This window comes from Podarcis pityusensis, assembly GCF_964106645.2.
Source record: "Podarcis pityusensis genome assembly, chromosome: 12".
NCBI classification, from domain to species: domain Eukaryota; kingdom Metazoa; phylum Chordata; class Lepidosauria; order Squamata; family Lacertidae; genus Podarcis; species Podarcis pityusensis.
Window position 1 is genome coordinate 4,037,181 of NC_138037.1, and position 13,778 is coordinate 4,050,958.

At 52.7% G+C, this 13,778-nt stretch overlaps 2 protein-coding genes across 14 annotated transcripts in view; one reads left to right on the top strand and one right to left on the bottom strand.

Moving 5' to 3' along the window:
* MAP4 (microtubule associated protein 4) overlaps positions 1-8,294 on the top strand; it is a 178,330-nt gene extending 170,036 nt beyond the window's left edge. For 12 of the 13 annotated variants that reach the window (XM_080973943.1, XM_080973950.1, XM_080973953.1 and 9 more), the window contains one exon: positions 311-451. In XM_080973943.1, the coding sequence (XP_080830069.1) occupies positions 311-315 (5 nt within the window). In that variant the 3' untranslated portion in view covers positions 316-451. Of the gene's footprint in view, positions 1-310 lie in introns of all 13 variants that reach the window. The other variant, XM_080973947.1, reaches the window with a different exon arrangement.
* LOC308459071 (zinc finger protein 777-like) overlaps positions 2,072-13,778 on the bottom strand; it is a 29,039-nt gene continuing 17,332 nt past the window's right edge. The window contains exons 7-8 of the mRNA XM_080974141.1: positions 12,765-12,863; positions 2,072-11,866 (exon numbers count right to left, since the gene is read on the bottom strand). Coding sequence (XP_080830267.1) covers positions 11,154-11,866; positions 12,765-12,863 — 812 coding nt within the window. The 3' untranslated portion in view covers positions 2,072-11,153. The remainder of the gene's footprint in view (positions 11,867-12,764; positions 12,864-13,778) is intronic.

Here is a 13,778-nt window from a genome sequence, read left to right on the forward strand (position 1 = left end):
TTTTCCTAAGGAACCTTCTGGAAGGCAGGAGAAGTCCTTTGCCCTCCTCCCTAGTAGGAGAGGGAGAGTGCGGAGGGGCCAGGCGGCTTAACCCGCCCCCCACCGTCCCTGTTACCGACTTCTGAAGCGGGAGGGAAGGGGAGAGGAAACGTCCCGGCGCGCCGCCTTGTTAATGAAGCCACCTGCCCTTTTATTTTCCAGGCATCTAACGATGACATTCTGGTGTCGCCTTCCTTCCGCCCCCCCCCCTTTTCCTCCCTCCCCACCCCCCATTGCCGTCTTCCCCCCGCTCCCCCTTGTGTCGCTGCAGATTGAGTCCCACAAGCTGATGTTCCGTGAGAAGGCCAAGGCCCGCACGGACCACGGGGCGGACCCCACAGCCTCCAACCACCCCCCTGTCTTCTCCGGCGGCACCTCCCCACGGCGCAGCACCTCGGTCAGCGAAAGCCTGGCCTCAGCCGCCTCCACCTCTCTGCAGCCACCGCCGCCACCGCCGCTGCTGCCGCCGCCACGGCAGGCTCCCCTCGCGGAAGAGACGGCGGCCGCTCTTCCTCAGCAAGGCTTGTGACTCTGCTCCCTTCCCGCTCTCCTCCTGCCCTCCTCCCGCTCGCGAGAAGCTCGTCTCCCTTGACCCGGAGCCTGGCTTTGTTTGGCCCTGGAAAGGTGGGCTGGCCTCCCTGCCCCACGGCAGGGGACCTCTCTGGAGTGTGCCAGGCTGCCGCTGAGAGCCTCCGTGGCGTCTGGTGGTTGGTATCTCTGGGTGAAGAAATGGGCTGCCCCCCGGGGGGTGTCCGAATGTGCTTTGGAGTTGTTTTGGTTTTGTCCCGTCCTTCTTGGCTTGCTGTGTGGGGACTAGGGAGGGAACGCTGGTCTGCCCCACTCGTGGCGGAGCCCGAGACCCAGGCGGGAGTTAGCGGGAGTCAGCTTTGCTGCCCTCTTTCCCCCTCCAGCAACCCATTTCCCTTTGCCCTGCGTCATTTCGCGCTGCCTACTATTTAATGCTGGTCTATATATTATTATTATTCTCACACATGATAGTTTCACTCTCTTTTGGAACTCTTTTAACTCCTTAACCTCCTTCTCTCCCCCAGTCCCCCAACCCTCCTCCTTCTCATTGTGATTTAAAAAAGTACAATAAAGTGTTTGCCGATTTCTGTCGCTTGTTACCGCAGGCTCACCGCGCTCCCTTCCCTCCCCCCCCCTTGCCCTTTGCCATAGGAGAATTAAAAAAAACAAAACGTTAACCTCTGCTGCAGTGCTGCTGGCTTCTTATCGACATATCCAGCCATTTTAACTGTGTTCTTTTTCTTTCATTTTTTAATTTTTTTTCTTCATTTGTGTGTGGTGTTTATTTTTTGTGTGTGCTTAAAAAGGAAAAGGAAAAAAAACTTTGAAATGATGGAGCAAAAAAAGGCATTGAGCCACGTTGGTTAAAAGTTCTTGAGGATGCATTGAGAGGAGGTTGTGGGTGGTAGAGGAATGGCGTTCACTGCTCTCCTCCCAAAAAACAAAAAGCTATGAAGGTCCTTTTTAACTGACTGCTGCAGACAGAAGCCCTGGCTCTTTTGAGGGTCTGCTGTATTGCATCTCAACAGGATCTAGTTCCCATGGGGGGGCCGATCCTCCGCTGCCCATCCTGGAGAAAGAGCAGGGGAATATATTTGCAGGATTTAATCCTCAAGGCACGATGGGTTTGGCTCCGGGATCTGTGCACCTTGGAGCTGGGGTGGAGTCTGGCATTTATAAGGAAGCTCGCCCCTGGCAGTGGGGCATCCTGGCAGAGTTGGGGAGGGAGTGGTGTGGGGAGACTGCTTGACCGCTGCCCCACCACCCCCCAAAATACCAAGAGGGTCATGGGAAAGTGTTGAGGGTCTGACGAAAGGCAGCGTCTGCATGGGGCTGGCTAGGTGATCTGAAGGTGCCAAGGAGAGAAAGAGGCAGAGATTGCTCTCCTTTGGAAGAAAAGACCCATTTTTTCTTCTAGGGGTGGGTATGGGTTGGATGGGGCTTGTGGGGGGTGGGGAGTGTTGGCAACAAGAGTTTGAGCACCTTCGGCAATTTTATTAAAAAATTTTGCATTGCAAATGACACTAAAACGAAATGTAAATAAAACTTTGAAAATGGTGTGTTGTGAGAGTCGTGGGGGAATTCTGAAAGGAAGAGGGGGGGACCCAAACCGCAGGGAACAAATATTTGGGCGGGGGGGGGTTGTTTTGTAGGCAGACTTCTGCTGGGAGGCAGGCAGGAGATGATGGCTGTGGGAAGGAGCAGCGATGATAGCACAGCTCTCCCCCCCCCCCTTTTATCTCTTGGTCACAGTGTGCTTTTCAGCAACACAGCAAACCCGGGGTCTGCATTCACACACAAAAGACATATTGCACTTGTGGTTGTTGTTTTTATATATATATAAATAAATATATATATATATATAAATATTAAAGGTTGCATGGTTTCTAATAAAATGGCTTTTTAAAACCTTAGCGGGGCTTTTTTTCTTCCCCCTTTTTTGCATCAAAACAGTATGCTGAAATCTCATGAATCGCATCTCCCTTCCCCTCCTTGGAATACTATAGAAACCTTTTAAGGAGGAAGTTGCAGGTTTTGCACCTAGAAAGGGGCCTGTCTGTGTACAGAAATATATGTATGTGTGCTTGTGATCCATCTTGCCCACCTTCCATCTCGGCCACGCTGATTCCAAGTCTGCTTCCAAGTCTGTTGCAAAGCTTGCTGCACCTGCCCACCGGCTCTCCCGCCCTCCAGATCTCAGGGAGCCCCCCACTCACGTTGTTACACGCTGCTGTGCAGCTTCCTCGCACGTTCCCATCCGCCACCCCAGTACCAACTCCTCCTTCTTCCTGCCCTGGCATTTCCCTGTGAGACCTTGTCCTGGCAACTCCAACCTTTTGTTTCAAACAGGCAATGCAGGCAATGGAAGCTGAAGACGGGGGTGTAATAGGAGACACCCCCAAATCTCCTCTGCTTTGAGGGCCAGGCCCCATGGAAAGCCTCCTTCAAATGGGTGGGGTAGCTTTGCAAAAGCCCAGTGGTTCCTCCCCACTTGCCCCGGCGAGGTTTGCGTAGGTGAACATCTCATCGAACTGGTTCCCCCGCTTAGATTTTGGATTCCTGGCTCCTCTGGGAAGGTTTTTTCCTGGGTCAGAGAGGCCTATAAACAGTGGAACTGCTCGCCTCAGGAGCGAGACGCTGCCTTGCGCCGCTTTAGCAGCATCCCTGGGCGGCAGCGTCTTCCTAGCGGAGCAGGTCCACTTGTGTGTGCGCGCGTTTTTGTGTTCCAGCCCTTCGAGATCTCCACTTCCACCTGCCGTGCATGGCTCCCTTCCCCTCCAGTCTACATCCCTGCCCTGCGGCTGATGACGTCTCCCGGTCTCTCGCCCAACCTCTAAACACCAGCTTGGGTTTCCCACTCCGCTGACCTCCCCGCTGCCAGGCCAAGGGGTGGTGATGGCAGAAGGGGAGCGCTTGCTTAGGCGACCCCCTTGTCCGACAGGGAAACTTGTCCCTTGAAGCAATAAGGACAGCCTGTGTGCTCGAAAATGGGAGCTTCCTGGGCTTCCGTAGAAAGGCAAGCAGTTGCCTCATCGACCTCCTGCCCTACGAAGCTTGTGGGGCACATGCTTTAAAAAAGAACGAAAAGAAGCTGAGACTCGCAGCTTCTTTCGCGGAAAAGTGTTTGGTGGGCTCAGATACTTCAGCTGGAAGCCCCATTGTCTTGGCTTCCCTTTCCTCTGACCCCCAAGTTGAGGAGCAATTGACTTTTGTTTGCTGGAGGGTCCTTCTCCTGTTTGCAACGATGTTTCTCCTACGATCCGTCGCTTGAGGACTCTCACTTGGAAAGTCAAATAACATTGCACTTTATCTTCCGTGATAGCGCAAAAAAAAAAGTGTCTTGTAAAGGGTTGTCGATTCCTTCTTTGTTCCCGACCTGAATCACTTTGAGGTGGTCGATATTAGCACCCGCCTGTCTTGAGAACATGTGCAGGTTCCGGTTGCGCCCAGTCCTGCGGTGTGCGCGCACTCGTTCCCGCACAACACGCTCACTTAACACGTGTCGTGCCTGTGTTTTTAGCCTTAGACCCGGAGAGACGCTTAAAGACGATTGCTACGGGGAAGTTTTTCTTAGTCCCCAGCTTTGGTTTCTAATAAGGATTTTTACAACAATGCAATTTTAGATTTGAAAGTAGCTTGTAAATACTGCAATTCTGGGGCGGGGAAGGGTGGGTTGGGGAGAAAGGGCTTTCGTAGCCCAGCGCTGGTCTCCTTTTCCTCCCTCTTGTTTTGGAGGGGCAGGAGCAGATTTCATGGGGGGGGGGTTGTTACGTAGGTATTTTTTACAAAACGGATCATGAGAAGTATTAGAGGTGGTGGCTGTTAGGCTAAGAAGCGAAAGCAATAAATGAACCGCCCTTGCTCCCAGAGCTGTGTTTGAGAACCTGGCTTAGATCTTGTCTCTGTTTGACTGTCAGGTTTCAGCGCAGCTGAAAAATGTGGCCATAGATATTTATTTGGGTACCGGTAAGGGTGGAAGTTGCACCTGAACTATGAGGCCACAGTCCATTGGGATGGGACGTTCTCCTGCGGAATCCCCTTTGGGAGAACGCCCTCGTGGATCGTGGCCTCATGCTAGCAAGTGTAGAGGGAGCTGCCACCCAGTTTTTCCACCTAAGAGGCACGACCCTTGGAGGTCATGGTTAGGTTTTTCTTCCCAGGGCAGCAAGTGGAATCTGCAGCTCTGCACGTCACAACCAGCCTCCCTCGTGAGTTAGCCAATTTGCAGGACAGTGTTTGGCTTAGGGTGGACGATCCAGGCGATCCATTTTGGCAGAGGCGTGGCGTAAACGGGCTTGAGGAAGGAGGAGGCAGCAAGACACACCCGTGCACATGTAGCTGTGTAACTCGCTCCCTATTTGAGCTTTGGGAAGTTAACAACCAGGCTGAGAATCCCAAGGTTCTCCAGATCTTTGACTCCAACTCCCATCGTCCTTTCCCATTGGCCATGCAGCCTGGGCGGGGTCAATGGGAGTTGGAGTCCATCTGCAGTTGGAGGGCACCTCTTTTCCACCTGTGGTTTACAGAAGCTGTAGGTCTGTGTTCTTTCCATCGGGGATCAGAGTTCCGCAGAACCTTGGAAGTTTTGTGTTGTTGGGCAAGGTCGTCCATGTTGGGCATCTTTCCCTGGAAATGAGGCTTGAGTTGAGCTTGGATGGTGGAACGAACAGTTGCACTGGTTAGATATAAGCATGCAACTTGGGTGTGTAGTTTTTTAACCTGGAGGTGAATTGTAGTTTTGCGGCGCCCTTTTAGGGGGTGGTTTTCCCTCTTGCTTTCCTTGGGGTTCCTCAGAAAGAAGATGAGGCTTCGCCGGATAGCTTCTCCATGACTTTCCCTCTTCCCTTGCACTATGCTGTTAAGATAGACTATTGGGTGTGTTGTTGATCATTCCGTTCAATGGTGAGGCCCACAGGCCTGGCCAGTTGCACACTAAACAGCGACCCCAGCCTCATCGCCACTGGGGATGGGGAGCCCGTGGCGCTCTAGGTTTTGTTTGGCTCCCTGCTCCCCTCAGCCTGAGCCTGAGGATTACAAATGCAGCCCAGAAACAACCGAAGAGATCCCTCAAGCCTAATCTGCAGCGACACGTGTTCTGTGTGAGGGTGCCCTGGTTAGACCGAGGGGAAGGGAAGCGCAGTTCCTGGTGTTTTGAAAATGCACTTTGCTTTTAGGGAATTACTTGATGAACGGGGAAGGGAATCAAGAAGCTTCTCAAGACAGCCGCTTTGCTTGGGTAGCAAGCCAAGCCCTCCCCCAAGGAAGCCAGGAGATTAGCCAGCTGGTCCAGTGGTGGATTAGGAGGCAGCTGGTTGAGGTAGCCATCAGCTGGTCCCCATTGGATTAGGAGAGGTTCTCCTCTTCGCAAGAGGCACAGGGGCACTCTTAGCCCAGGGAACACCTTGTTTTAAAGCCTCTGCACTTGTGATAACGTTCAGGGTGGAACAGGCTGGTGAAGAAAGTGTGTGGCATAGATGCTCGGAGGCGAGGGACTTGCTGCCTTTCAGCTGACGTGGGGTGTGTGTGGTCCTGCCGTCTTGGGTGATGCGCTTGCAGCTGCATCCTCTTGGGCAGAAATGTGGCCACAGACGTGGGTTTCAGCGCCGTAGTGTCACATATCAGTGGTACGCACAAAACAGAGCAGGAATTGGGTTATCTGCAGCCAAGCAGAGATGGGTCTGGATCAAGAGGCCCGGGTGAGAGGCTGTATAGGGCTCTGGCAGCAACCTGGACGCCTCTCTGCCAGCCCAGGGTAATTCTTCGCCTTCCTTGCAGACGACTTGAGGGTAAAGACAGCTGTAGGCTTTTAAGAGCTGTCAAGAGTGGGCCCTTAACCCATTAGGCATCCATCTGTGTCTTGCTCTAGCCTTGCACATCAAGCCAGCCTCATCACCACTATTATTATTATTATTATTATTATTAAAAGCAGCATGCTCATGTTAATTTCCATCCTTTGCCTTACCTCCTCCAAAATACGATCTGCAAGCATTCTTAAAACAGTTGCAAAACTACGTGACGGGGTGGAAGCGGTTGTTGAAGTCACAGCAGCTAGCCAATAGGTGCTCTGCACAAGTCTATCCTCTCCCTCCCACTAGCTCTTTTCACGCAGAGCTACTTGGAAAACCTGCAGACCTGTTTTGGTCCAGAAAGAGAAACTGTTTTGATTTGCAGAGCAGCAGGGACACCATCAGTATGCCTCCCTCGCTCTTAAAATGAACATCTGTCTTTACCCTGAATGTACTTTTCGCCACTTGGGCTACTGTATGACAGAGTAGCTTGCAAGTGGCATTTCTGATTTGTCTGGCATTTCTGATTCCCTTCCATCGTGGGGCGGACAGGCTCAGGAAAGCCATGCACACACCCAACTGTATCAGGGCTGGTCCAGAGGGACGAAGGATGCTGGCTGAAGCTTTGGCATGCCGGGGTCTTTAGATTCGCCAAGGAGGCTCTGGGAAATAAAAAGTACCGATTCCCTTGTGGCTGTACTTGGACATGGTGGGGCTGCAGCTCAACGCTGAGTGGTTAAACCGAATAAAACGCCGTGAACTCTCCACTTTGCTTGTAAAGATTCTTATAGTTTTATCACAGCCGCCCCCAACCTGGGGCGCTCCAGCAGGGTTGAACTACAACTCCCAACAGGCCCTGTTGGGAGTTGCAGTTCAAACCTGCTGGAGCGCCCCAGGTTGGGGGAGCCATGGCAGAACGGAGAACGGCAACGGCCGCTCAGTTAGCTGGAGAACCAAACGGGATGTCCTCTTCGTAACGGCCGGGATGCGCTGCCTGAAGCCCCTTCTCGGGGTGGTGATGACGTCGGAAAAGGCAGAGCGGCTGCTGGCCTGTTTCCTACGAGGGCTTGAAGGAACTTAAGAGAGCAGGTGCCATGGCTCTCCCAACTCTGAACAATATCGGGAGATCAATCGAGCTTCCATCCCCTGCAGTCTCTTACGAGCACCATCCGGATTAAGAAACACCCCTTCCTCTCCTCTTGCTTTGGCGAGTCTCTGTCTACGTCGGCGACAGTACAGAAAGGGCAAGAGGGTAGATGGAAGCAGTTAGGTTATCTGTGCCACTACAGCGGGTGATTTGCCCATCTCGAATGAGCGGGAACGAGCACTGGCCTTGCAAAGGGAGGCAGAGAGATTGGGGCAGCCCTGGCGAAAATGTCTGCCTTGTATGTGTGCGCGCGCGCGCGCAGAAATCATTGCTGTAGCCGTAGGACAGCCTTCGCCAAGCTGGTGCCCTCCCGGCTGGCTTGTGGACTGCTGGGAGTTGTTGCTGGGGCGCCTCCTTGGCAAAGGGCCAGAGCCGTCTCGCACGACTTCACCCGGTGCGGCTGTGCAACCAGAAGGGAGCGCCACTCCTGGCCATGGCTGCGCATGGAGGTAGAATTACACAGGTGTTCCCACAATAGTCTAGCTGGGTGGTGCTGGGGCGAGGGAGGGAGGGAGGGAAGGGGTGTGTTCAGAAAATGCATGGGTGCGATGGCGCCTGGAACGCAGGAGAGAGGTGGTTGGACAAACCTGTCCGGGTGGGAGCTCAGAGGACCCTGCTGTCACGACGGCAGGATCTTAAAACCCGTTTGCTTCTGTTTACCTTCCTCTCCTGTCCTCGGACTTGTAATAGTTACTGACTGTCTCCGTTTTTAAAAGCAGCTGTTTCCGGATTTGATGTTGTGATTCTTACCTATTGTAAAGGGTTTAAATAAAGCTTCTAGATGTTCAACCTTGGCTGCCAGCTTTAGTCTGAATTCGTTTTTTTTTTGTGGCTCTGGGTTCTCTCTCTGTCGTAGGAAGCTGCCTTGAGACAAGAGTGTGGCTGTTGGCTCATCTAGTTCAGCGGTGCCTAAACCGACCCGATAACAAGTCTACAGGGCTTCAGGCAGAACATCTCCCCGAGTCCTACCTCCCTGGGGATGCAGTTGGGCTTGAACCTGCAAAGGAGGTGCCTTTCCACTGAGCTATAGCTCTTCTCTCGCCTCCCTCCCTTTCCTTCCCCCTGCCAAATGGATGCTTCGGTCGAGAGTCCCCCTTTGCAGGGGATTGGACTAAATGACCCTCAGGGTATTTTCCAACTCTGCCGTTCTATAATTCTATAATCCTGTGGCGGTTTGTTCCATAGTTCAGCTCCACACTGCATGTAGTGCTTTCTCTTTCTGACAGCAAGAGCTGTTCGACAGTGGAACAGTCTCCCTCGGGAGGTTGTGAACTCTCCTTCCTTGGAGGTTTCTAAGCAGAGGTCAGATGGCCATCTGTCCTGGATGTTTTAGCTGAGATTCTTGCACTGCAGGGGGTTGGACTAGATGACCCTCGGGTCCCTTCCGACTCTACGATTCCATGAAAGCAGAGTGCTCTACGAATTTCAAAACACAGCAAATGGCAGAGAGTTTAAAACACTGCCTCTAAGTTTCCTGCGACGCTCCCTCGCCCCCCCCCAAAAAAAATACACGCGTCTTTTCCGCAGAAAGGAAAAGCCCTTGAAATCGGCTGCATTTACATGCTGCTAATCTCCCTGATGTTAAAATGAATTTGCGCACAGAGAGGATAATCCTGGTTTCCAGCTAACGGAATAAGGAATTAATAATGCCGGCGGCCTCTTAAGAGAGGGGGGAATCTAAGGCTCTGGCCTGTTTCCTGCAGAAGTTGAGGACCTCCACTCTTGATGCCGCAACACCTCACACACACCCCCCCCAAAAAATCAAGGAGAACCACACAAACAGCCTTAGCCAACCTGCTGTGTTCCAGATATCTTGGATTGCAACTTCCAGCTGTGCAGGCCGAGTCTTGTGGGAGATGACATCCAGAACATCTGGATGGTGTCAGATTCGCGAAGGCTCCTGTAAGTTGTCCCACTGTTTGCTTTTAGAAGCCCACCGAGTAATACGGAAGAGAACCTACTTGGTGTTGGTCAGCAAGTGGCTGAAACGAGACACGGGAAGAGGGATCAGACTGGAGTTCAGGAAGGGAGAAAGAGGTCAGTGGATACTAGGAGCGGCTTTCTAGGAGCTGGGTGTGTTAAGGGGTGAGTGGAATATAGCGTCTTGAACTAGGGGTGAGCCTTCCAAATGTGGAGGTCAATATTGCAAACGGTTTGTTTGCTCCCCCCTCCCGAAATTGGATCATGCCCAACAAAGGAAAATCCATATTAAATGTGAGCAGGGGAATACAAGCTGCATTTTTGCATTAAGGGCACCACGACAGAAAAAATAATGTTTATGTGATGAGCCTAACTCCCCTCCTGTGATAAGCACCAGACTGAGCTTTGGGTTGGTTAAGGGCACCATACGAACAGTTTTAAAGGCACATGCTAAGTGTATTTTGCATAAAGAATATAAAAAGTTTAAGAGAGCTTTACTGCCTGACCCCCGAGTGCTCGTTTTCTCTCCTAAATTCTCCACCTTCGTCAGTGTCTTACCAAGACTCAGTAAGTCGAAGCACATATGCCAGTGTCTTTGAACGTACTTAAGCTGCAAGACAAGCGGAAAACAGAACTTGTTTCAAGCAAGTGAGAAAACTCCACGCTTGCAGCCAGTGGTGGTTTATTATTTAGGGAGCACTTTAAACCGTATACAAAAACCAGAGCACCAAACAGATCCTGCCCCCCACACTTATTATCTTAAAGAAAACAAGCTGCTGCGAAAATCCTGGGACGACTGCAAACCCGTTGTGCAGAAAAGGACAGCGCACCTGAACTGGACAGACGGATGAGAGAGGCAACACTGGGAGAAAGAAAATGTTTACACGCCAAGGGAGGGAAGCAATGAACTGCTGGAGGGCAAGCAGAGGCCAAGGGTTTGGTAGAGATGCTCTTAACGGTGGGGAGTGGTACCCGAGGGGCTCTCGAACAGCGTAAGAGGGTCTTCCCCAACTCTGGAGCCCTCCAGTGGTTTTGAACTACAACTCCCATCAGCACCCCCAGCTGATGGGAGTTTTAGTCCAAAACCGCTGGAGAAGGCTAGAATGAATGGAGCTAGCAGGCACATCTGCATTCGGGCTTGGAAGCTGCAGAGTCATTTGGCCATGGCCAAGAGACTCTGGGAAGAAGGAGCCAGCCAGCCACCCACCTACCCAACCGTCTTGGCAGGATGACAAGAAGTGCACTACAGCACCAGCCAGGGAACGCCCTAGGGAAGCCTCAGAGGAGGAAGGGTCAGAGCCCAGGGAGTGGTGGAGGGACACAGAGGACAGGCAAGAGGGGGAAGGACAGGAGAAACGGTTGGAGGCAGAAGAAGCAACAGGCTTTAGTGAGCAAGATGGACCAGGTGCAGAAAGCAGTTCAGACTCGGATGGTGCAGCAGAGGAGGAGGGGGCAAAAGCATCCCAGAAGCTTGCCACTCCTGCTGTACTAAGCTCCCTGCCTTTGTCTCCAAGGACACGGACGGCTATGTATGTAGCAGAACAAAGGGCACAGATTCCCCTCCCTCTGGTGTAGGCTGCTTGGAAAACAGGAGACTTGGGGAGGGGGCAGCAGAGGGCAGAGACCTTCATTCCCTGTAACTGCAATGATGGGATGCGTTGCCGAGCTGTAAAGAAACAAATACACTGCTGAACTTTGCGCCTTGTGCGCTGAGCTACACCTGAGCCAGCACATTAATTTTCCACTCGGACGTCCCCTTCCGTGCCCTCAGGCACCCGGGCAGAGCCCGCCTGTCCCTGCTGCTGCTGTTCCTCAGCGCTATGAACCCTCCAGTGGTCCTTCAGCGACTTTTTCCTCCGGAACCTCTTCCCGCACTGGGCGCAGGCGTAGGGCCGCTCCCCGGTGTGGGTGCGCTGGTGCTCCTGCAGGTGGTGCTTGCAGATGAAGTCCTTGCCGCACTCGGCGCAGTGGTAAGGCCTCTCGCCCGTGTGCAGGCGCAGGTGGGGCACCAGGTGCTGCTTGCGCACGAAGCCCTTCCCGCACACCGAGCACCGGTAAGGCCTCTCGCCCGTGTGGATCATGCGGTGCCGCAGCAGCTCCGAGGGGGAGCTGAAAGCCGTCCCGCAGAACGAGCACTCGTACTGCTTCCGTTTCTGGTGGTTCATTTGGTGCATCTGGAGGCTCAGCAACAGGCTGAAGGTCTTGCCGCAGTCCGCGCAGCGGTGCGGACGCTCCACCGCCGCTTCCGGCGTGCCCCTGGCCGAGGGAGAGCCAGGGTGCCTCCCGCTGCGGGCGCCGCGGAGGCCGGGGAGGGGCCGGCTCTCACCAATGGCGCCATTCAAAATGGGCGCCACCGAGCCCCCGGGGAGGAAGAGCAGGAGAGGTGGGTTGGCAGGGTCTTCCTCGCTCGGCGCTTCCTCCGGGTGTGGCTGGGCTCTGGCGTTAGCTGGGTGGCAAGGAAGAGAGAGGAAAGGGTTTGGTGTAACCATCGTATTGAAAGTTTTTTAGCGTATTATTAAACACTGACATTGAAACTCTTTCCCTTTCCTCCTGCGTGCTAGATAGCAGCCGGGGGGTGATCGGGGGGAGGGGGCCAAGAATTCAAAAATCAAACAGATAATCCCCAGGGCTAGCTGGCTGAATTGGTCCTACTTGGCCAGTGAGGAGGCCAGGGGAGAATTAGCTGTGGGGTCTCAGAGCGGGTGATCTTCATAAAAGGGATGGGGGGAAGAGAAGGGAAATAAAAAATCAGGCTGAATTCAAATTAAAGGCCAGGCGGAATAGCTCTGTCTTACAGGCTCTGCGGAAGGAAGTTAAATCCTGCAGGGCCCTGGTCTCCTGGGACAGATCATTCCACCAGGTCGGAGCCATCACTGAGAAGGCCCTGGCCCTGGTGGAGGATAATCTGACTTCTTTAGGGCCCGGGACCTCTAAACTATGATTATTCATGGACCTTAAGGTCCTCTGCAGGGCAGACCAGGAGAGGCAGTCCCGTAAATACGAGGGCCCTAAGCCACAAAGGGCTTTAAAGGTCAAAACCAGCACCTTAAACCTGACCCGATACCGAGAGCCAGTGCAACTAACCTCTACACCACACCGGCCCCTAACCACTGCGCCACGTTAGGCCTGTAGGCTGGCAGATGCTTCCCCACTGCCCAAAGAGGCATGAGTGGAATTGCAGAGTTGTAAGGGATCCCTGAGTCATCTAGTCCAACAGGAATCTCAACAGACGGTCCCCCATCCAATTCGTAACCACGCTGGACTCTGCTTAGCATTGCAAACATGCTGGCGGTTTGTAGCTATTTGGCCTTGCTGCCTTACCCTTGCTTAAGTCTCCTACTCACCATTACAAGCGCTTTGAGGCCAGTTTCCTCCATCCCTTCCTGCTGAAGGCTCCTCTTCTTTGACCCACGAAACTGCATCCGACCTGGAAGCCGGTGACCCTGTCAAGCGGGAGGGGGAAAGGGAGATTTATTTATTTTTTTAAAATCGTTTTTATTAATTTTCCAACAAAAAACATCCAGTTAACATATCCAATCATGAGCCAATTAAAATAAACAACTAAAATAAAAAAGACCAAATTATCATCCAAATTATAATTATTCATTTTTCGGGACTTCCCACAGTCTGGACCCCTGAAGCCTATCTCCAAATCTCAGTTCTGCCTCTCCTTCTTGTTCCCGTATTTTCCACAACTCAATTTTAACACTTTGGGAAAGGGAGATTGAAGTGGCTTTGAAAGCCAGCTTCCCCCGTTGCTCCGCCCAGATCAAATAGATCAATAAACACCCACCCATGTCATCCTCCATATTGAGATGCCAGATTACTGCCTTCTTAACCACTGGACCCAACCTTGGTCTCGCCCGCTGCATCCACCGGAGCCTGTCTTCACATGCAGGGCAAGCCCCTAACTCACGAAGGGCTTGAGACACATCGGCTGCCCTCACCTGGTTTAGCCGGACATTTGGTCATTTCCCAAGTTGTTTACACTGTCGCATGCTGACAGCTTCTAGAAGCCCCAGGTGAGAGCTTGAGTGCAGGTTGGGGACCAAAAGAGAAAAAAACTCCCCCAAAAGGAGCACGACGGCGTATCTCCCACCAGTGGTACTACCCCTGCCCTATGTCACCATTTTCATTCTCCCGTTGCTGGATATGTGATTGTTACATCACATGTCTGTGTTTACTTTCCAGGCTTGGGAAGTGGGAGAATGGAAGTCAGTCTCATCTCTTCCACTGGGTTGTACAGTCATACCTTGGGTTACAGCCACTTCAGGTCACGTTTTTTCGGGTTATGCACCCGCCGAAACCTGGAAGTACCGGAACGGGTTACTTCCGGTTCTGGCAGTCACGCATTCACA